The sequence below is a fragment of the Athene noctua genome, chromosome 5 (assembly GCF_965140245.1).
Source record: "Athene noctua chromosome 5, bAthNoc1.hap1.1, whole genome shotgun sequence".
NCBI classification, from domain to species: domain Eukaryota; kingdom Metazoa; phylum Chordata; class Aves; order Strigiformes; family Strigidae; genus Athene; species Athene noctua.
Genome location: NC_134041.1, coordinates 33,304,816 through 33,328,010, shown reverse-complemented (window position 1 = coordinate 33,328,010; position 23,195 = coordinate 33,304,816). Strand labels below are relative to the sequence as shown.

General features: G+C 52.6%; 1 protein-coding gene across 1 annotated transcript; it reads right to left on the bottom strand.

Annotated features, from left to right (window-relative positions):
• On the bottom strand, positions 1-18,648 carry LAMC2 (laminin subunit gamma 2). The gene is made up of 23 exons (XM_074907026.1): positions 18,546-18,648; positions 13,953-14,141; positions 11,372-11,501; positions 10,332-10,430; positions 9,985-10,121; positions 9,476-9,598; positions 9,159-9,348; positions 8,702-8,814; positions 8,201-8,419; positions 7,094-7,273; positions 6,346-6,579; positions 5,964-6,100; positions 5,508-5,661; positions 5,181-5,386; positions 4,824-4,903; positions 4,230-4,367; positions 3,347-3,491; positions 2,938-3,087; positions 2,297-2,411; positions 1,621-1,820; positions 909-1,067; positions 721-820; positions 1-525 (listed from the first exon to the last, which is right to left on the bottom strand). Exons 1-23 carry the CDS (start codon positions 18,625-18,627, stop codon positions 275-277), a joined length of 3,531 nt encoding a protein of 1,176 aa, XP_074763127.1. The 5' UTR covers positions 18,628-18,648; the 3' UTR covers positions 1-274.
• Between the last annotated feature and the right edge of the window lie 4,547 nt (positions 18,649-23,195).

The window sequence follows — 23,195 nt, the reverse complement described above, 5'->3', positions numbered from 1 at the left end:
CTGTAGGAATGGGATGTCATGCAGTCGCAACAGCACCTTCACACAACCGGACGTCTCCTTCCTCCTGTGACCGAGGGACGGACTACTTTGAAAAACCAGGGACTCTCCAGGCCAGTGTGACAATGTGAACTTCAGTCGCCACACTGAACTTGAGGGTAAGGATGAGTTCACTGCAATCAAACACAACTGGTCCTGCTGGGTTTGGGGAGGGCAGCTAGTCCAAGGTCTCCTGCCTTCACAGCCTGGCAGTTGCTGCAGCCTTTCCAGAGCTCACTCAGGGCGATTCAATGGCTTTTGTGTTGTAACAGCCTGGAGGAAGACTCTCCTGGATAGCCTCCAGGTTCTTAATATCCGCTAGGATCTCATCAATGCTGCTCTCCAGTGTCCGCACCTGGGCCTTCTGCAGCGCAGCTGTCTGCTCCAGCTCCGACATCTCATCCTTCAGCTGGTTGCTTCTGGTTTTGGCTTTGCTAAAATTAATCTCAAGCTGCTTCAGGCCATCCTCATCCACAGCACCAGGTTGGTCTGTTGCACAGGATGAAAACAAGGAAGAGGGAATGATTAATGGAAGCTGAGGACTAGATCTTTTTAGATACTTCATTTCCATCTTGCTGCCCAGCCCATTTACAGGTGTCGTCTGAGGCAGCTTCCCACACAACTCCCAACACCTCCGCCCAGACCCCAGCAATCCACACTCTACAGCAGCATCACAAAACCTACTCAACAGATGCAGCAGCTCTTCCAGGGCACTCAATGTCTCCTGCATGACCACCCCTGCCTGGACAGCCTTGGCATGGACCCTCTGAGCTTCCTCAGCTGTCTGAAGAAGGGAAGGCAGCAGCTGCAAGATGAAGTCTCACCCAAATGTCAACAGGGAAGGGGGCAAGGCAAGAGAGATGGCCACCCACCTCCTGTATCACTGCAGCATCTGCCTCTACCTCCTTGAGCTTCCTCTCAAACTCGCCATTCACTTCCTTGGCTTCACGCTGTAGGGTAGCCACTGCCTTCTCTAGGGCGAGGACACCATCAGCTGACTTGTTGGCTTCCACCTTCAGCTGTGTGATCTCCTAGAAAAGGCAAAGGGACTTCCAGGAAGGCAGAGCATGGCTGAAATCAGTCTGGATGCACCAGGGCATGGAACTGGTGGAAACTGGTTCTTTCCACAGGGACCCAAAGTTATTGCAGGTCTTTCCTGCATCCTTCATGTGCTCCCACAAGTTGCTCCAGAGAGTTGTTTCTATGATTACGGCTCAACCCCTCCTGCAGACATCAGTGAACCCCTTGGGAATTACAACACAGAGTCTGGGAATCGAACCCACCAACACCAATTCTGGGAGCTCACAGCCTGCCAGCAACTCAGACTGTGGAAATGAAAAATCCCCTTGGTCACCAAAAGGGGGCTACAGAGAGATGCCATAGAGATCCTCATGGTGCAGACATGCCCGCCAAGATCCCCATGCACCTACAGCCGTCTCTATTATCTCTGACGGATCTGCTATAAACAGAAAATCAGCCAAAAAGTCTATGCATCAGGTCCTCCATGAAGACCTGTTGGAGTTGCCAAAGGTTTTCCCTTCCAAATCCTTTTCTGCCAGCCGTAGCACAAGGGCTTGCCCTCACCTGCTGGATCCCCATGGTGATCTCCTTTGCTTTCCCTGATGCACTGGTGGCTGCCTTGGATTCGGAAGCGGCACTGCCCAGGGTCGCTTCAGCTCGATCCGTCTTCTCCCTGGCACTTGCAACCATGCTGCTGATAATTGGTAGCCTCCTCATGGCATCTTCGGCTTCCCTTTTCTTGTCATCTGCTTGCAGGTTAAACTCTGAAACAAACACATGGGGAAATGAAGCTGCACTACCTTTGCGAGATCCAACAAGGGAGGGGTGTGTTGGTTTAACCCCTGCCGGGACCGGAGACCACGTTGCCATTGCCCCTCCCCCACCCTCGGACACAAGTAGGGCACAAACCCCGGGTTAAAATAAGAAGAAATTTAATACAACAGTGTGATAAACAATCTGAACAACAACAGTAGCAATGATAACAACTATAAACAATAATAACATTGAACAAGACAAAAGATATACAGAGAAATACCGCAATGGACGCAGTCAGCCCACACCTGCTTTCCCATGACCAAAGCCACAAAGGAAAAAACTTCCCGCGCTGCCACACTGGACCTGATGTCAGCATGGTATGAATAACCCGGCTGGAGATCCCCTCCCCATCTCTGCTGGAGAAACTTAACCCTATCCTAGCTGAACCAGGAGAAGGGGAAAGGAGGGGTTTCTAGGACATTACCCCGGAGGCTCTTCAGGATCTGTTCCACTTCATAGAAGGTGGCATTGCCAGCGCTCATGGCTTGCAGGCCTGTGCTCCTGGCGAGGTTGGCTTGGGACAGCAGCTGAGTCAGCGTCTGCAACAGGCCAAAGAGATACAATGGATGGATGAAGGACACACTATGGGAGCATCAGGCAGTCCCAGAGCAGCCTGCAAGGAGCCGCACTGGCAGAGAAGACCCATCAGCCTGTTCCCAAATGCCTGCTGTTGCCCCTGAATCAAGACTACCACAACCTATCTGTCAGCAGAGGCTTGTGCTGGTGCTCCTCAACCAGCTCCAGCCATCCTGAGTCATCTTAGCATTAATCCTTCCAGAAGCAGGTCTTCAACCTGCTTCACATGGGGGAGGTGTGCAGATGAGACCCTGCACCAGCAGCTTCGCGCACACAGTGAGGTCTCCCACCAGCTCCAGAAGACCAGCCCCAAGGGACTGTGTTTCTGAGGAAGGGTGCTACCATCCTGCAGCAGGCATGCAGAGCTACACCCACTTCAGTGAGCAGGCTAGGACAGCATGTAGTAGTGGTGGTGCCACAGGCATCCCACCAAGGCTCCAGCTCACAGTGCAAATGACTCAAGCTGCAGCCCCCCAGACAATCTCTTACCACTCTCTCGCCTTCTCCCCTTTGCAGCAGCTGCTTGATTTCTTCCTCCCAGCGCCCTGTGTGGTGCTGCAGCTGCCTGTACTGTGCCATGGAGGTGTCCACCAGGCTCAGGAGAGCACTGGCATCCTGCTTCAGCCGGGTTGCCTCCCCCTGAAACACAGAGAGGCGATGACTGCCTAGGGTCCAAGCATCTCCCCAGTGCTTGCTGGGAACTACATCAAGCAGCAACAGATGCTTCTCTCTTGCTCCTTGTGCCACAGCTGGCTAAGGGAGCAAAAGGGTTGGGAGATGCATATCCAGTGGCTCTCCAGTGGAGCCCTGGGAAGGGCTGAGCTGCTGGCAGGATAGCAGGAAGGGCATAAGGGAGAACAAAAAGGATCTCCTGGTCCCACAGGCACAAAGCTCTCACCTCAAAGGACCCAATGTCAGTCTTCGTCAGGTGGGACAGAGAGCTGAGGAGCACCAGGCTGCCCTGATAAGTCTTGTCTGCCTTGGAGGCCATCCTGTCAGCCTCAGTCTTCAGGCCTCCAGCCAGCAACTTCAGCTCCTCATACCTGCACAGGTGTGAGGTTGAAGAACACAGTACAAGCCAAGCTGTCAACCCCCCACCACAGCATTAATGCTGCCTCCTACGTTGACTTGTTCACACCCTCCAAGGCCTCATGCAGATTTATCACACAGTGAAAGCTAATTGCAATCATCACCTGCATCTCAGCCCCTCTGCCAAGTGGGGTGTCTGTTGGCTCCTCACTCCCACTACAGAAATCAAAGGTCTTTCACACCAGTTGAAACCTGACAGGCTCCACGGTGGCTCTGCTAATCCCCGTCCTACCACTGTGTGTTTCCTCCAGCACAGCCCCATTCAGGTCCTTAACAGCAGTGGTGTACAAAATCCCAGCACGGTGGTGAGCTCTGGAGAGGCACCAGTCCAACCAAGAGAGCTACCCAGACAACATGGAACTAAATCTACCCTTGGGCTAAACCCAGCCCAGAATTGCATCCACACCTGGAATTCATCCCCAGGAGCCTGTTCACACACATGATGTTAAACCCCTTCCCCCAGCTGCAGGCAGGGCCCTGGGAGCATCGTGATCTGTGGAGTGGGAAGCAGATGCTCTGCAGAGCTGCTAACCCTCCATCTCCACCACTCAGATATACCAGCAACCAAAGTCCAGGCTGGTCCCTGTGTGTTTCTCAGGCAGGAGGCAGGGAAAGGGGCACCAGTGCTTGGGCAACACCTCCTCCCTCCCACGTCCCCCCGTGACACGCAGGCAAACACAGCCTCCACTCACTTCCCAAGCAGCCCTTGCAGGGAGCCGGCGGTGGCTGCCTCTCCACCAGCAGCTGCGCGTGCCAGCTCCAGTGCCTGCTGCGTGTCCTCCCACGCTGCCCTCGCAGCTTGCTTGATGGTGTTGGTGGCTTGCGAGTGGCTGCAAAGCATGAGAAAGGTTTCCCACCTGAGGTTTTCTCCACCAACATCCTTTGCCGTTGCATTCAGAAATGCTGGATAGCACACTCTCACAAAATGCAGTGTGTTTGAGAAGGGGACCTGTATTTTCGCTTGTCCCTCCTGCATTTCCCAAGGGTAAAGGGGCACGCAGCAGGGAGGCAGACGCTGCCTGTGTCAACTGAACATGGGCCAAACTCTGACCCTAAAGATGCTTCTGAAACACACCCAACACTACCCCCAAAGGCAACTGAGAACAGCTCTCAGGCAGCAAAGCCAGTTCAGCAGCTGCATCTTCCCCTGCTCCAGGGCTGGCTCAGAGTTTGTGGCAGCTGTAGGCTGGTGGCTAGGCAAGGACCCTCAGAAAGGACCTTCTGGGCACCCAGCAGGATCTCAGTCCCCCTCCCCTCTCTCTCAGTTGATGGCAAGAGTGACTCACCTGTTGGCCAGTCTCAGAGCCTCCTGGGCCAGCATCAGGAACTGATTTGAGCCCCTGGGAAGGTTTGAAACAGGAATGGTCTGAGGAGAGAGGAAGAGAGGTTTGAGTGCTCTTCCCCACCCTTCATCCAATTCAGCAATGAAAGAGGTAACCTCAGCACGTTAAACATCCACAGCCCCCCAGAGACCCCTGCTAGCACCTACCCAGGTCCCAGCCCTACAAAAAGGATCACCAGAATATCTTCCATACTCACAAAATGAATGCAATAATTGGAATATGTTAAGTTCTTGCTTTCTCCAGGGATTTTTTTTCATGCCTGGGCTAGCCTAGGAGCATGTCACACAAGGATGCTCTTACCACCCAACGCAGAGCAGTTCTACTGCGGTCCAGGTCCAGCCTGGCTGTCTCCAGCAGCCGACGGGTGTCCTCCACCTGCCTCTCGTACTGGCTCCCAAGAGATCTCAGCCTCTCCACTGTTGCCTTGATCTCATTCAAGTGGCTCTGGGAGCTCAACCCTTGCCCCTTCAGCCTGGCCACACGGCTTTCCAGAGACCTGTCAGAGGCTGGTGAGAAAGAAAGAGAAAGGCTGAAGAGACACTCGTCACTGAGCAAAAAGGCACAGGCAGCAAAACCCTCCCCTGACACAGCACAGATGGGTATCCAAGGGGATCAGGTGGGTGGTACCTTGCAGGCTCAAGGCTTCCCCGAGGATGGTCCGCAGCATCTCCTTGGTCAGCTGCATCCTCCCCTCCAGCTCCTGGTTCTCAGCCCCACCGCCAGCTTGCACCTCTGAGAACAGCAGCTCCAGCTCCACCAGCTGCTGCAAGTACAGGTCCACCTACAACCACAGCAGACCAGAACATCAGCCAGTGGGATGCCAAACCCATGGTGGAAAGACCAGGGTAGGAACCAGGTCCACAGTCCAGCCAGAGGATGGAGAGCAAAGCAAGGGCTCATTTTTGCATGGGGCACAGCCCCCCAGCAGCTCTAGGTCATTGTTTCATTATCAGTTGAATTAGCTACAAACCCAGAGTTCAGGCACAGCCTGCAAGATCACTTCTCACTCACACCAGAAGATGCCTGAGGGTAAACGTACTGCTGCACCCCTTGCCTCTCAGTGGCCCCGGGGCTGGCACTCACCTGGGCTTTCACCTGGCTGTAACAAGCTGGGCACTCACTCTCTTCACAGCTGGGACCCTCAAAGCCGGGCTTGCAGATGCAGCTCCCATCACTCCCACACTTCAGGGGCTCAGCACCAGCCAAATCGCAGCTGCAGGCTGCAGGTCAGAGCAGCACAGGTTCAAAAGGAGCCTGTCCCCATCTCACGTCTCAGCACATCCTTCCATCCATTCATCCTTTCCCCTGCTTTCCTCCCACCATTTAGCCCTGTGCTTCCATTCCTGCTCTCTGTTCCTGCTTTCCAGTCTCAGCTTTTGCAGCATTCCCCTTCCCACCAAGCCACTCCACACTCCAGAGCGGATTTTCTTACTCATCCCTAGTCCAGTCAGTGCCCAGCTCTCACCTCTGCACTTGTCGACAGGATCAGGGGCCAGGGGGTTCCCAAAGAAGCCATCTTTGCAGCGGTCACAGTAGAAGCCAGCCGTGTTGTAGATGCACTTGAGGCACTCGCCCGTCTGGCGGTCGCAGTTCCCCACAGCGTTGGGCTCTATGTTGCCATTGCACCGACACGGCTGGCAGGGCCGGGCGGTCACTGGGTCTCCAAAATAGCCATCAGCACAGTACTCACAGTTGGCCCCTGGGAAAAGAGGGACAGGCAAAACTCATGCTCTTGCCCAAAAGGCAGAGGCTGCCTCGCTCCCTCTGCCCCACAGAAATGGGGGCATTCATCCCCATCGGGACTGGCACAACAGCATTTGCACTCTCCTTGCTGCCACAGACAACACACGATGCTCTGGGCAGAGTCTGGAGAGCTTGGTGCAATGACTGACCCCCAGATGAGCCATTTCCTATTCATTTTTTTTCCTAATTTTCCACTTGTCTTCCTCCCTCCTCCATCCTTTTTCCACCCACATTATCTGTTTAGATGAGAACCTTTCCCAGGGCAGGACAACATGTGTTTGCACAGCCCTTGGGGCTGAAACACTGTTAACAGGCAGGAGCAGCAATGCCATAGGCCAGCTGGTCTGAGAAGATGGGATGATCCATCTGACTCCCATCATCCTGGCCTGCTGACACCTGTATCTTCCTGTACAGTGGGTTGAAAATGTGGGGAAAGGCAGAGCAGAAGTGACCTGGGTGAAGGCATTTACCGGCAGCTCCAGCAGGGCAGTGGTCACAGACAACCTCCTCGCCACCTGGCACCACCGAGCAGCCTTGGCCATTGCCACAGGGGCACATCCTGCAGCCATGCGGCTGCCGAGGCTCTCGGTAGAAGCCGAAGGGGCAGTTGACACTGTTGCCCACGTTTTCGTCTCCCGAGTAGCATTCACCTGAAGGAGGAAGGAAAGGGCTTAGGGCAGTTTGCTCTCACTGCCAGTGGGACACCCTCCTCCACTCCATCCCCTGGCCACTCTGTGCTGGTAGTCATGCCACCCCCCGCAGCACAAGTACCTGTGGTCCAGCACCCTCCACTGGATCCCTTGCAATCCCCATGCCTGCCCATACACGCTTCATTTCTCTGCCCATCAACCTGTCACCATGCAGGAAGGACCATGCCCTGCTCCTGCAATGCATGGAGGCTGGCCATCACCACCCAAAGGTGACTGGATCTCATTTTTCAGAGCTCATATAGCTCCCGGTGAGCATTTTGTGCCTCCTGCTCAATGCTCTGATATTTGGAAATTCCAATTCAGATTTGAAAAATACTGACAGCTTAACTTCGCATTACTTTGACTTTACATGGCAACACTGTGGGCTATTTTATCAAGACAAGTAGTATAACATGCTCACATTGCTGACATCCACTCACAGCACATAAAATCATAGAATGGTTTAGGTTGGAGGGGACCTTTAAAGGCCATCTAGTCCACCCCCCCCCTGCAATGAGCAGTGACATCTTCAAATAAATCAGGTTGCTTAGAGCCCCATTCAACCTGATGGGTTACCACACTTTCCTTTAAAACAAAAAGTCAGAAGAAAAGTTTTTCGTGTTAACCAGGCAATAGGAGATGCTTTTACTCTCTCCAGTGAGCATCATCTAAACCTAATTTGATTCAAATGCATCTTACTGGTATTTCTGACCACAGCGCTTCTAGGCTTTGGGGAGTTTTGCCTGTGATGTTCCCCACACTCCAGTTCTCCAAGTCAGTGATCTCTCCACACTCAGTGCCCCATATCCCTCCCCACATCTCAACGCAGGCAGCCACCCTGCGATCCCCTCTGCCCTACAAGCACAGCACGGTGGTGGCTTCTCTTACCGGTGTCGGGATCACAAATTCCTCCCCCCTGGCAATTGCACAGCACACAGATGCTGAAGGGCCCCAGGCCAGGGGCATCTCTGCGGTAGCCATGGGCACAGCTCTCGCAGAATTGCCCCTGGTACCCCGCCGGGCACTCGCAGCGCTCCACCCAGGGAGCTGGGACTCCAGGGACGGGCTGCGCCGACACCAGGGTGACGTTGTCAATGTAACCAGTGCCTGGAGGGAGATAGAGCTGGTCACCTGTGGGGGCCAGCAGCTCCACCTGCAAGTCCCCCAGGTTGTGTGTTTCATTACAACATGCACAGGCAGATGGATCAGAGCCAAGGTCCCCACTGTTGTCATCCTGCTCAATCTCTTAATAATTTAATTTTGTCCATTTTAGGGCACTTTTAAAAAAAATATTATTTTTTAATATAACAAAGGTGTCTCCATCTGGAGACTTGGCATCCCCAGCAACGAGAAGCCAACCTCATGTTTGCAAGCTCTCCCCCCACTTACTGTACTCCCCAAAGGTGGCTCGGATCCAGAGAGCTGTCAGGTTTCCCAGCAGCCTGCGATATTCAAAGTGATTCAGCCTCGGGCTCCACTTGCTGCTCGGCTGCTCATCCAACCTGCCAGTGGGAGGAGGGAGAAGTAGAACGGGTTTCAAGAAAATGAGATGGCTCATCATGAAAATGCAGCAGTCCTCACCCATCTCCCTCCTGAGCTCAAGGTTTTGGGGAATAACATCCACCCATGCAACTGATCCTGAGCAAAGTACTCAGCCCAACCTCAAACCGGATTTTCTACTGCCCCTCTCACAAAGTAAACTCCTCATGCAGGAGAGAAGCACCTGAGATGTATCCAGTCCAAACCAGGAAACCATTTGTCACCTCCAAGGCATCAAGCTGAATCCAGGAGCTCCTTGAAGCTGTGGCCTTTCTTGCACACCCTGCACTCCAGCATTGCCCTTTACCTGAACATGTACGTCTGGCTGATGCCACAGGGCAGGACCTTCCCCTGGGGCAAGAAGGGGGCAGTGACCCTCAGGCCATCTCCTTCCAGAACCACATCGTGCAGAGATGGCTGGCGTCCTCCTCGGTCCAGGCGGTAATCGAAGGAGAGTGTCTGACCATAGCTTAGCTGCTGGTTCCCGAGGAATTTTGCTGGGAAGGGAGGGAGAAAATTATAAGTCTTAACATCTTGCCTTCCTCCCAAAAGCTTAGTTCACAGGATCAGACCAAGCAAAAGGGACACTGTCACCTCTCCCTCCCTCACTGAACCCACCCCTACCAGGTGCCACAAAGTAAAGTGGCTCCGATCTCCTCGCTGCTATGAAGACATCCTGATGGCGTGGGGACCACTGGAGCTGGGCTGGGGAGCTGCTTTCATGGACACCTCGCCAGCCTTCGGCACCTGGAGCACCAACAAGAAGCAGACAGGTGGGACAGGGAAGGTATTTTCAGGACTCCAGCAATTTTCTCAAGCTGTGTCTTATCAAAATCCTTCAACTTCCTACCCCTTGGCCTCTGAGGGGACAGCATAGATATCCCTGTGCTAATACATCCATAAATAAACCAAGCTGGGCATAGAGATTTCCTCCCAAGTGGCAGGAAAGACATCATGAAGCAAGCCTATAATCCCCCCCAACCCTCACACCCTACTTCTGCCTACAGTCAAGCCATCCCACCCATGGCACAGGGATTCCCAGCAGGGCTGCAAACCAGGTGGCTCTTCCAGCACAACAAGAAGGGATGGCAAACATCCCCAGGAGTCATAGGGATGTGCTGCTCAGGCTTCACCTTGCTGGAAGGTGGAGGTGATGTTGTGGATGCTGTGGTTATCCGCGCTAACACACGCAGCTGAGTGCCCGTAGCAAAAGCAGGGGGAGCATCCTGCAGGGTTTCTGGCATCCAAGTTATAGAAGCTTTGCTTGCACCTGGAAAAACACAAGAAGGTGACAACACTGAAGTCCATTTTCTCCTCTTCCTGGCCAACACAACCAGCCCTCTAATGACTGCCGTGAAACACAGCCATTGCCACGGTTCAAGATCATTGCCAGTCTGGGATGGCGAAATGGACATGCGCAACTGCCAGGGAGGTGGAGGACACGCCATGCAGTGGTCCAGCACATCCTCCTGACACCCACCTCTCGCACTGCTCTCCAGTAGTGCTCGCCTTGCAGACACAGCGGCCGGAGAGGCAGCCCCCCACGCTGCCAGCCGGGTCACACTCACACTGCAGGCTCCTGCAACAGGGACAGCGGGAGCGTCTACCTGGATTTCTAGGTTAGCCTGGGAGCTCAGTGACCCCGGGTGTTATACAAGACAGCAGAGAATCCCCCAACTACCAGTCCCATCCTAGAAGGGGGAAAATAACCAGAGCAGCCATCTTTCTATGTAATCCAGCTGCAGCAGTGTGGATGCCAGGCTGAGACAGTGCCCAATGCTACTGCCCCACGACACCCTGGTGCACCAGACCCACCTATAAGAGCAAAGCAAAGCTCTGCTGAGCTTGGTAAACCCTGGCTGAGTTGCATAGACCCTGGCTGAGTTCCAACAGGCAGCAACACCACTGGGAGGCTCAGGCAGGAGGTCAGGCATAGCAGCACAGCTGCAAGAAGCCACCCCTTGCCGCCATCTTTGCATGCCAGCGGCCCCAAAGTTGCAATGGCAGGGTGAAGCAAAGAAGAAGAGGGCATAGCACTGAGGAAGCCAAACCAGAAATGCTTTGGAAGGTGTTTAAGCAGGGCTTTGTGCAAAGGAAGGGGTTGATTTTCACATCAAGGTGCATGTCTTTGCAAGAGGGAAGTCCTCATGAGAGGTGTTGACCCCAAGCAGACCCATGTGTGGGCAGGTTTTATTTGACATCAGCTAGCCTGGCTGTTGCCTGTTTGGTGCTATCTGGATAATAAAGCACACATGCCTCAGTGTGTGGGTTAAGCTCAGATTTTGATGCTATTGCATGACAGCAAACTCTGCAGGCTGGAATGGAGGTCCAGCCCCGCTCGAGCCTGCTCTCCTCCCAGCGAGGCTAGCTTAAGGCTATTGGTGTGCTGCCACGAAACAAACTGCCTCTGCCCTTGCACAGGGTGTTTTCAGCCAGCACAGGCTCTTTACAGCAGCTGGGATAGCTCTGGAGGCTGGCTCTCCAGCTGTCCCCATGACACTGATGGCCACCAGTACTTACTGCCCGCTCCTCTGGCACCCGGCCTCGGAGAGGAACTCAAAGCCCGGCTGGCACTGGTCACACTTCTTGCCCATCACACCAGGTCTGCAGCTACACCAGCCATCGCTGTTGCACTGTGGGCTGAGGGCGCCTGTGGAAAGAGGGTAAGGAGAGGTTCAGACAGGCACCTCCCTGCGCCCTCCCAGCAATGATGCTGGTAGGACAGAGGAGCAAAGCACCACACCATCATTGCAGCAGCAACCCAGCCCCAGTGACAGGTTGGGTTGATCTCTCCCCTGAGATCCCAGCACAGGGCTGAGACAGCAGGTCAGGCTGTTAAAGCTGCTCCAGCCCCCCCAGCTGACACAGGAGACTTGGAGGAGATAAATCCCAGCAGGCATTGACCAGAAGCCCAGGACAAGGATCCTCTTCCCTACCATGAACGTTATTGAGGACAGAAGATGGACTCCAGGACATACAAACCAAGCAGGGAATTTTTTCTTTTTTGCCAGATCCACTGCTAGTAGACATCCGTAGAACTTGATTTTGGTGCCTCTACAAGGATCCTATGGGGCTGAGGGCCATGTCAGGATCTTTGGTTTCTGACGTACCTCTGTGCACATGCAGGCACTGAGGGGAGAGGCAGGGGGCAGACAAGGAAATATTCACCCTCCCACGACCTTAAAGCCTGTTGCTCTGTCCTCTTGCCCCCTGTTTTTCGTGTTTAGATGGTGCTTCTAGTGATCTTGCTGTGTTGACAGGGACCAACAGGCATTTCAATGTCTACAGCACCTCAGTGCAAGATGTATGAGCTACCTACTTGCAGAGCAAGCCAAAACCTAATGAGGATGAAGGAGTCATCACTCCTTCTGTGATTACTGTGTAATCACCACAAGACCCCTGGAAAACACTGCAGAGCTGGAGAGGCTGAAGCCTCCTGTCCATCCCAAGCACTGCAGTACTTTGCATGGCCTCCTCTCCTGAAGCACACCACAAACTCAGGAATTACCCTTTCATTTCTACAATGCAATTAAATGCCTTCGTGGAGCCTGCCAAATATCGCGACACGCAGGAAGCATCAGTCTCACTCACAAAGCTGGCAAAAGCCACTGCCTCTGCACTAGGGTTCGGCTGCCATCCTGGAGATAAGAATGGCAGCTGGCAGGGGCAAGCAGGTCACCACAGGGAAGCTCCTGGTGGGCTTCAGCAGGTTCATGGCCACCTGTCAAATTCAGGGCAGAGTGGAGCAGGGTCCCTCTTGGTGAGGCAGGGATTGGAGATGTTGAGAGGAAGGCATGCCATCCAGAAAGAGCTTGACAGCCTGGAGGAGCGGGCCCATGAAGTTCAATAAAGTCAAGTGCAAAGTCCTGCACCTGGGTCAGGGCAATCCCCAATATAAGTACAGACCTGGGGATGGATGGATGGATGGATGGATGGATGGATGGATGGATGGATGGATGGATGGAATGCAGCTCTGTAGAGGAGGACTTGGGAGTATTGGTGGATGAAAAGTTGGACATGAGATTGCAATGTGCACTTGCAGCCCAGAAAGCCAGAGTCATGTTCTGGGTGCATCACCAGCAGTGTGGGCAGCAGGTCCAGGGAAGGGATGCTCTCCCTTTACACTGCTCTCCTGAGACCCCACCTGGAGCACTGTGTCCAGCTCTGGGGTCACCAGCACCAGACACGGATCTGTTAGAGCGGATCTGGAGGAGGCCACGAAAATGGTCCAAGGGCTGGAACAGCTCTGGTGTGGAGAAGGGCTGAGAGAGTTGGGGTTGTTCAGTCTGGAGAGGAGAAGGCTCTGGGGAGACCTTATTGTGGCCTTTCAATATATAAATGGGGCTCGGTATATAAAGGCAAGCTTTGCAAAGGCTTTTATTGCATCATAAAAGTAAATGGATAGTTCCCAAGTTCACAGCATTGTGCCTCAGAAGGGGAGGTGCTGCAAAGACAGAGAAACTTTTTACCAGGACTTGTAGTGACAGAACAATGGGCAAAGGTTTGAAACTGAAAGAGAGAAGGTTTAGATTGGACGTAAGGAAGAAACATTTTATGAGGAGGGTGGTGAGACATTGGAACGGGTCATCCAGAGAAGTTGTGGATGCCCCATCATTGGAAGTGTTCAGGGACAGGTTGGATAGGGCTTTGGGCAACCTGGTCTAGAGTAAGGTGGTCCTGCCCATGGGTGGGTGGGTGGAGCAAACTAGGTGATCTTTGAAAGTTTCTTCCAACCAAACCATTCTGTGAGTCTGTGATTATTTTGGGAGGCAGGTGAGTCTTGAACTGTGGATGCAGCCTGGAGATGCTGAGAGGTTTGAAACTCCCAGCACCAAGCAGTGAAGCACTCAGGAGGAGGAGGAGCTCCTACAACCTATGGTGCAACAACACAGCCCTGGGCTCTGGCACCTCCCCATATAAGCAACCCTAGCCCCACTTGCTCCTCCTGCATTGTCCTGCTCCAGTGTGTAGGGACCCAGAGCCTGAAGTTCTGTTTTGCTAACGTGCTCAGCAGGGCATAGGGACACACACGGCAGCAGGTGGTTTAAGCTCCGCACAGCCCTGACCCAACCCTGTCCCCTCCCGACAGGTGAGCACGTACCCTGGGGGTGGCAGCGGCAGGGCAAGCAGCAGTCCCCCTCCCGCTGACGGAAGAAGCCCTCCTTGCAGTGCTCGCAGTGGGCACCCTCGGTGTTGCCCAGGCAGCCGAGGCAGCGGTACCCATTCCCAGTCTCCCTCAGGAGGTGCCAGTCAAAGATGCACTGCCTGGACATCCCGTTGCAGTCGCAGACTGGGGAGAGGAGAAACACATATCAAATGATGCTTAGAGATGAAGGCACCGGCTGTGAAGCTGTAAACCCACCCTGGTGGCCAAGGAACAAGCCCGGGTGATGCAAACATCCCCTTATTGCACTGCTAGGAACAAGCCCTGTCCCCATGTCTCTGTGTCCATCAGCCACCCCTGTACCACCAGTGCCCACACCATGCTCCATACCCCCACGCTTCAGAGCAATGTCCACTTTCACTGCCAATACAGTTCAGGATGTACAAATCCAACCCCAATCCAAGCAGCCCCTCTCCACAGTGCAGCATGGCCAGGGATGTTCTCCATCCTTTCAGAAGCCTTCCAACGCAATGAGGTCTTTGAGTAAGCAAAGATGGTGAAAAAAAAAACCCAAAACAAAACCAAAAACAAACCAACCAAAAAACCTCGTCCTGAGAAAAGTATGGGGAATCTTACTGTTGACTTCAGGGAAAAGGGAAGGATCCCTGAGGTTATGCTTTGCCTCACCCAGCCTCTGACTAGGAGTGAACCCAGGAGGAAAAGCTCAGCCAACTTCCACCAGGTCCTTACATCGAGGTCTGCAGTGCAAGTGTCCTCCTGGCCAAGCATAGGGGTGATCAAGAGTAGTTTGTGACCAGAGAAGCTTGGCAGAAGCATGCCAGCCAAGAGACAGATTAAGAAAAAAGGTCTGGGCAGGATTACACAGATCATCTCACCCCACCCTCCTCAGGAAGAAAAGCTGTAGCTGCCCACATTGATGCATGACAGATGCCAGGAGGGACAGGCGTGAGATTTTGCATCCCACTACAGCCAGGACAGACTGGAGAGCAGAGCAACAGGTATCTCACCAGACACGCCTGCTCCAACACTCTTCTTCATTGCCTTGCCCAAGCCTTCTCTTGAAGCCACCTCTCATATACTTGTCAAGCCCCCAGTGACCAGTACTAGAGCATTTAAGCCCGAGGACCGTTATTTCAGGTGAGTTGCTCAGCACCACTGAGGAGAGCAGACACGTTTGAGAGGATGGTTGGTAAAGACAAACAAGAAAAAAACACTGTGAGGGAAAAAGCAGGGTCCGCAGGGGTGCAGAGCCTGCTGACGAGCTGCTCCACACCACTCTGATGATGCCACAGGATCCTCAACCTCCCTCTGAGAAACTCTGCTCACTGCTGACCTCCTTGGGACACGAGACTCGGCCCAGCTGCCCACCCCCAGCTCAGGTCCCCTCTGACAGCACAGGGAGGTGGAGGAAATCCAAAAACAAGCAGGAACCTGCAGCATGGATGCAAACAGCGGGTCGTACTTGACACATGTGGAGGCTCCTCCTCCCCTGCGTTCTTCTGGCACAGTTTAGCCCGAGGAGACAAGGTCCCTGTCCTCCACATCTGCGATTGCCAGGACCAAGCCGAGCCTCCTGCGCTCGCTGCCCAAGCACACAACACCCAGCGCTCACACCTGGGCACCGCCCGCCACCCTTGCACACACCCATTAACACCCGCATACCAGACAGAGGCACTCAGCAAGCGGCAGCCAAGACTGCCACCGCCAAGGGGAAAGATGACCTCATGCACCAGCAAACAGGGAGAGAGATTTTTTTCCAGCTTGGGCAAACACAGTTCTTCCCTTGCAGCCTGGCTGCCAGGAGACCGAGAGCCAGCTGCAGGTTTTCTGCCACCCCAGCCTGCTGGGAGGGGACCTGGGGGTGCAGAAGTCCTGCCTTTGATCATATGAGAAAGCATCTAGAGTCTCAGTGGACATCACCAGGGACCAAAGGGCAGAAACAAAATAAACAATCCACCAAGAGCAGCAGCGCAGGACGTTCTCAAAGTGTTCACGCTCACCTTCACTGCTTGGGGTCAATCCCACCCCCCATCCCTCCCCACTAAAGCTAAATAATATCTTAAGCTAGAATATCACACTAAAGAGTACCTCAAGTTGGAAGGGGCCCACAAGGATCATCAAGTTAAACTCCACCAATGCATCATCCTACATCTATGTAATTTCGAGGATTTATTGGGTTGCTAAATTACAGGCATGAGCACCATTCCCCCAGGGAACAAAAACCTTTTTTCAGGTCTTGCTGCACGTTAAGGGCCAGGTCTCCAGTGCTGACACTGATTCAGGTCTCACTAATCCGAAGCCATTTAAGATGCTGTTCCATGTTATTGCCACCACCTCACTAGTGTAGCTGTTCCTGTTGCTGGTTGTCTTCTGGAAACCTGAGTGTTCAGGTGGGTTTAATCTTTAACAAAAGTGAGGCACCAGAGTTGCTAACGAGATGAAGCATTCAGGAGCTGCTGGAAGATGAGGACCAACTGAGGACAAGATCATTTTTGTATCCAGGTGCCCTGAGGCTCTGCCCTGAGATCAGCCAGTTCTCAGACAGCTGTGGAGAACAGGCTCCACAGAGGAGAACCTTTACAGCTGTATTTCTTCAGCACTATGTCGAGATGAGGGAGGTCAGTGGCACACATCCAGCAGGACCTCATTCCCCCAGCTCACGCCCAGGAGAATAAAGCATGAAAAATGTTTTCTTGCTGTGCTGAGATAAATTCCCACATCAGAAAGGCTTGGAGAAGGAGACAAGCAGCTTCAGACCTCCTCTTAAACTGTCATCTTAAATTCACAAAACCAGAAAATGACGTTGGCCCTGGGTCTGCGAGGAGCAGATCCTATAGCCCTGTGTATATGGTCTGCCAAGACTGCTGCTTTCATCAAGAGACCAACAGAGCTTTGCAAGCAACGAAGCCTCCCTGACAACACAAGCCACTCCCTGCTTCTTGCTTTTGGGACAGTGACCCAGAAGGCTGTCCCATCTGCTACCCCAAGGCCTGGGTTTCCCCATCGCCCAACCCTGCAGCTTTCTCACTGCAGGAGGACCTGCCCATGTCTCCTGGGGCTCCATCAGCATCAGCAGGGAAAGACCAAACACCAGGAGCCAAGAGCTGCTGTTTGGTGTCTTCTCCTTCCCAACACACCAAGTTGGACACCTCATTGGCATGTGGAATTCTGATCTCCACACCTCAATTCTCCCCCAGACCCTGGGAGATCCTTTCAGCCATCATGTGCAGGCACACACCACCAAGGCTAACACACGCTTGGGCAAGGCTCTGCACAGCACCCTGACATTTGCTGCTCGACCAGATCATACGTGAACCCAATTTGACTCAAGCAGTTCATTTGCAAGCAAAACAGGATTATGTGGGCTAATTACAAGCACACTTCTAGCACCAGGACTGGAGGAGTAACAGCATGGGAAACTAATTTACACCACTAGTCCAACTCAGAAAGTCTACTGCAGCAGAAAGGCATGGCTGGTTAGACTCTTGCTTTTAACATACGTGCAGAAATAAGTTCAAGAGTCCATGGAAAAGCAACAGTTGCCTACATGCTGCCAGGAAGGCGAGGGTGAAAGAATCTACATCAGGATTTTAAAACTTGCATGCAATTAAGGCTGCTGTAATAATTATCCAAGTAACATGTAAAGCAAATCAGGTCTTTTTTTAAAAAAAACCCAAACAAACAAAAACAAACAAACAACACCACCTACTTACTTCCCCTATCATGTTGCACTGCACTTAAAGGAAAACTTATAAAAGACCAACTTCAAGCCCAGTGAGCATATTTCAGAACACCAGTACTGCAGACAAAAAAAAAAAAAAAAAAAAAATCACTCCGTATTTACAAAATATGTGTGAAAACCTGATTTTGACCAAACACACCCATCTCCATGCTATACACCGATATGACTGAAACCCTGATATTGAATTACTACTGGGCTGAATGTGTTTAAATATCTCTGCATTGCACTCACAGCTACAATTGCACATGCAAGAGGATCCTCTCTGTTTTTTTAAAGCTTGCCATCAGTCTATGTACTGCGGGAGACTCACTGCCTCCCACAGGGTGCAGCGGGGCCATGGGCACCTTATAAGCCCCATGGACTCACACAAAACACAGACACCACACACGTTGCTACAGCAAACTGTATCCTGGATGTTTGCAGCTCTTCCTCAGGCTTGGGGAAGGGCTTGGGTTACAGCACCAACAGGCAGATCTGCCACCCGCTCCCTGGGTGATGCTCGTGCTCACGCCCGAATCCCACCCAAGCAGCAAGGCTTTAGACAGAAAGCAGTGAAGTATCTGCACGTAAATAAATTATTTAAAGGGGATGCCAGTAAAAAGCAAAGTCTAAATGATCATGGGATATTTAACCCCAGAGGAAACAAAGAGAAGCACCTACAGATCCAATTTTAATCCCACAGGCGGGAGGGGAGCGTGCCCTGCGGCACCCAGCCATCTCCCAGTTACCAGCACCCTCCAGCACTGGGGCAGGGCTGCGAGCAAAGCCACCGGTGGGATCACACGTCAGTGCGAGAGCAGGAGCGGCCGACCTTCCCGAAGCCTCACCTCCTCCTCCGCTGGTGCTCAAGGCTGCGGGCAGGAGAGACGCCACGAAGCAGCAGAAGGGCAGGAGCCAGCACCCAGCCATTTCTTGTGCCAGGGAGCACAAGGCGTCTGTTCCAGCAGACGACGACGGGCCTGGCGACCGGCTGCCTATTGCTTTTTTTTCGGGTGGTTTTTATCGGCAGCTCCACCTGAGTCACTCCCAACAGGAAGAGCGCGTGTGCCGTGGGCTGACTCACCCTGAGCAAGGAGCGCCCAGAGCAGGCAGGCGCCCGCCCCATCGGCAGGACGCAGCACCCCAAGGACCTCCTGCCTGCACCCTCCTCGGGGTGCTAGCTCATGGGGAAGAATAAGAGGTAGCTGCAGCCCCGGCAGACACCCCTCCTGCCCATCCCACCTCGCTGTGCTGCCTCCACGGGCAGGGCACCGCTGCGGGCTGGGGAGAGTCGGGCTGCCCGGGCACGCAGGAGGCTTGCAGGGAGCTAAATGAAACACGATGAGCTCACGGGAAGCTCAGCCCACAAGAGCAGGGCTCAAAACCAGCCAGAAGAGGTGACTAGTGGGACTCACAGCCAAGGGCTGCTGGGGATGCCAGAAAGACCCCGAGGACACACACTTAGAAAGCAGATTTATCGGGATTTACCAGACAAGTGTCAGGTTCAGGAAATCCAGACCTAGAAATGGGGCACAGGCAGGGAATTATCACACACATTTGTCTGCTTTTGCTTCTGAGATAGAAACAGTGGTTATATAGGTCCTTGGCTTGTCCTAGTACAACCACTTTTTTTTTTTTTTTTTGCTAGAAAGAGGATGAGAAGTGGACACAGAGAAGGGAAAAGTCTTTCCTGAGGTTGCTGATGGAGCTGGGATGAGGATGCCAAGCTCTGCAGCCCACAATCTGTTAGCATTTTGGTTTCAGGGGTAGCAAATGAGCCACACAGAGACACAAAGGCCAATTACACCTTGCTCCTCACCTTTGCCTTGGAGGAGGACATGGCCACTTCTACAGGGGAAGAAAAAAATCTGGAGACAGATCTCCTAGTCCTGCGTACACCAGGATAAGTGAAACACCAGCACATCCACCTGACCTGCAAAAGCAGCTCACCAGAGGGTCACAAGGAAGGATGGGCCCTTGTGCTGCATCACAGCACCTCCCCTACTTACTATCACGGGACACTTACTGTCATAAGCGACCACAAGTGGTCCGTGAGCATCTTCAGATGGAATGAAGACACCCAACAAATTTTCCCTCACTCTAAGACACAAGTTGCCTTTTAGGTCACCTTTGACATTAGGGACCAAAGCTAAACCCAATGGTGCTGACACGCTGCTCAATTCAGAGTTAACAAACCTGAGGTGATTAACATTCAGGTTCTCATTTGAGCTTCTTACACTGCCCAACAGCCTCCAGACACTCATGCACCTGGAGCTGACTCAGAGGGCTTTCCTCTGCGGCTCCTGGTGATCTCATGGGTGCAACCAGCCCAAATTCACCACATTTTTGAACCTCCCTTTGCCAAGCTTACCAGCCTCCGCTGACTGAGATAACTCTCTTCTATAAATGGACTGTTTCCTCTGGATTCCACACACTGGATCTTAACATAGTTCACAACAAGGAACCCAGCTTCACAAATGCACTGGGGGTTTTGGCACCCAAGGTTGTTTTATCTGAATTTTAGATAAATAAATTATTTTTTTAAGAAGTAGACAAAACCACTTATGATGTTCCCACAGATATGGCAGTTCTTAGGGTCTACTTATTGGTCTAACAAAACACACTTAATCCCTTACACTCTAAAGTACATCACTTGCCCCAAACACCTCTGCTGTGTCCTTCCTGCTGACACCCCTCTGCTCAGGAAACTGAGCAGCAACCTTAGACCCTGCCCAGCCCAAGTCCTTGGCTGATTTCTGTTTTGGAAGACTAGCTCTCACCATCAAGAAGCTTTTCCCTTATCTGGCCCCTCCGTGTTAGCCCTTCTAACTCATCATTATCACCCCACCTCTTCCTTCACTTCTGCAAACAAGGCACGGACACAGCTCTCTCTCCAGTCATTCCTGCATATTTACTTAGGTTACTCTTACCTCGTCATCCTCCACCATCCTTCAAGATCACATGAATGTGTGCTATGAGACTAACAAAAATATATTTTCTGGGGCCCTGATTTTCTAAACATACCAGATCTGGAACAAACTGATGCCCTCCACCCTCCACAGAGCAAATGTTGCTCATTGCAACAACAGCACCAGTTAGAAAAGGTCTCATATAAACACGGTTAACAGAAATGTTACCTTTTTGCGTGAGCAGAAGTGTAAGATGGGAGGCATGATAAGTAGTGGTGCTCATCAGGCACTGCAATGAAACAGTATTTCTTCACTAGAGAGCCCAGGTCTTTTAATCTGCAACCCAAGAAGAGTCCTTCTGAAGATGTCCTATGCTTACTCTTCATAACAGAGCTAAGAAAGCTGCTACTGCAGGGAGATCACCACAGCGAGTGGCAAATTTATCAGCCTGGCCACTTCAAAGATAGCCTAAACCCACATAATAATCTGAACTTTACTGATGGTTGCCAGTGGCAAGTGATGGATGTGTGAAAGCCCTGAAGTAATAGTTTTATCGACATAACTAAGGGAGAAAACCCATTTTGGTGGCTCATGACAGATAAACAGCACCAGGATGTTGTACATGTCCTTGCAGACCAGCTCATCCCTGGCATCCCAAGCCTCCCTCCACAAGGGACCTTCTGAGCTGCAACATCCTCCTGCAAATCAGGTCTTAGGCTGCTTCTACAGGCTGCCTCACTTCTCCTTCAGTGGCTTATCTTGAGCTATTTTCTGTTTGCTTGCCCACTCTCCTTGCCTCCACGCACCCACTCACCACCGGCTTCTTTGAGCCTGAGGAGCTTCTCCTCCAGTCTAGCAGTAGACCTTTATCCTGCCTCTTGGGACTTCCTCGCCATGGAAAATCAGGGATCCTGCCACAACGATATCACCAAACATACAGCACAGCTATAAAGCCTGGACTTGTCTCCCCTCTGCCAGATGGGTGCCCTGGGCTTCTCAAAGCAGGTTTAGGGCCAGCACGTCAAGCCACCTTCCCTGTGCCAGTGTAGAGGTGGTTCCCTGATATAGTGCCATTCCCAGACAGAGAATCTGGTTTATAACCCAGGATTTAAAAGCATGGTGATATTAGCAGTTGATTCTTTAAAAAAATAAAACAAAACCAACCACAACACACACACACGTATATGTGTGTGTGCATATGTCCTCCTTGCTCAGGAACACATGGGCTTCCTGCAGGAGACATCACCTGCTGGCACATTTTGGGTTTGCAGCTGGTTTTGGTGGGTCTAGAGGCACAGGTAGGCAGCTGGGGCAGCCCTTGCCTAGGGGTGGCAAAACTCCTGGTGCCAACCAGGGCCAGCTGGAGCAGAGGAGATGATTTGGGCAGAGGCAGACAAGGGAGCAGGCAGGGGTCACAGCAGCAGTGAGCAAGCAGGGCAGGGCAGGGGCGGTGGCACAGCAAGGAAGTGCAGTAGTGTCTGGCCTTGCCTCACCTGTGCCCTGCCCGTCCCAGCAAGGGGTGAGACAGACAGACATTCTGAGATGAGGGAAGGCAGCAGTATCATCTTGTCCCCCCACGTTCCCCTCTCTGCCCCCATGCCCTGCAGCCGTAGCTGCTGGGCTTCACTGGGGACCTCCACAGGATTTTTTTGCATAGCATTCCTGATGTTTCTCAGACAAGGACACACTGAAGTTATCAGCCCAGCAGTTAACTAGAAAGATTAACTAAACACAGTCCAAGATGTCAGAGCTGTAGCTGGGGAGCACAGGACACTGCCAGCTCAGTGTGACAGCTGTATATCCTCTTCTCCTTCCCCAGATCCCTGTGGACATGCTAGAGCTGCCTCCTCCAGGCAGGCGCTCCCAGCACTTGCTCACTCCGGACAATACCTCTTCCTCCCCAGAAGTGGGAGAGAACCTGGCTCAGCAGTCCCATAAGGTCAGGTTCTCCAAACTTCAGCCTCCCCAGAGAAGCCCATGAAGTCCCCAACCCCCCCTCCTCAAGCAGTGCTCTCATGCTGCTGGGAGAAGCACGCCAATGATATTACCATTCTGTTCAAGTCATGCCCACGGCCACCCGCTCACCAAGCCCCACCATCAGTCTCTCACTTCTCCAGGGAGCACAGTAGTGGATGGAGCCTGAACTTGGACGGTGAGAAAAACTGCAAGGAATTGGGAGGAGAAAAAAAGCCACCAGAGCACAGCTTGGTGACTCCTCAGCAAGGTCCCTCCTTTTCCACCTTGAGGTCAAGCTCAGCCCACACCGAGCAGAGAACAACCAAGGAGGGTGTTTATACCTGGACTCCAAAATCTCAATAAAATTTTGGTGACCTGGAAGCAGTTCTCATGCTCCCTTGGGTCTGCTCCTCCCTGCAGCAGATAGTAGCACATGGCCATTCAATTCCTGTTTCAGGCCACATCACACATGTGTTTCAGAGACAGCATAAATTTAAGAAGCCAATACCTTCAACCATACTTTGCATTTTTCCCAGGCTTCAGGACAAGTACTGATGCTGTGTGACCTGAAGATAAACTAAAGGACATAGACTTGCTGCCTAAGCTGAGTATTTTAGCCTGAATATGGTAGGA

Bases quoted from the DNA above. Each gene is read 5' to 3' on its own strand.
- LAMC2 (XM_074907026.1), bottom strand. From the start codon at position 18,627: ATGGCTGGGTGCTGGCTCCTGCCCTTCTGCTGCTTCGTGGCGTCTCTC. The intron at 8,815-9,158 runs GTAAAGGGCAAT...TCCCACTGGCAG, and splicing joins AGCCAGACGTACATGTTCAG to GTTGGATGAGCAGCCGAGCA. The intron at 7,274-8,200 runs GTAAGAGAAGCC...TTCCTCCTTCAG, and splicing joins AATTTGTGATCCCGACACCG to GTGAATGCTACTCGGGAGAC.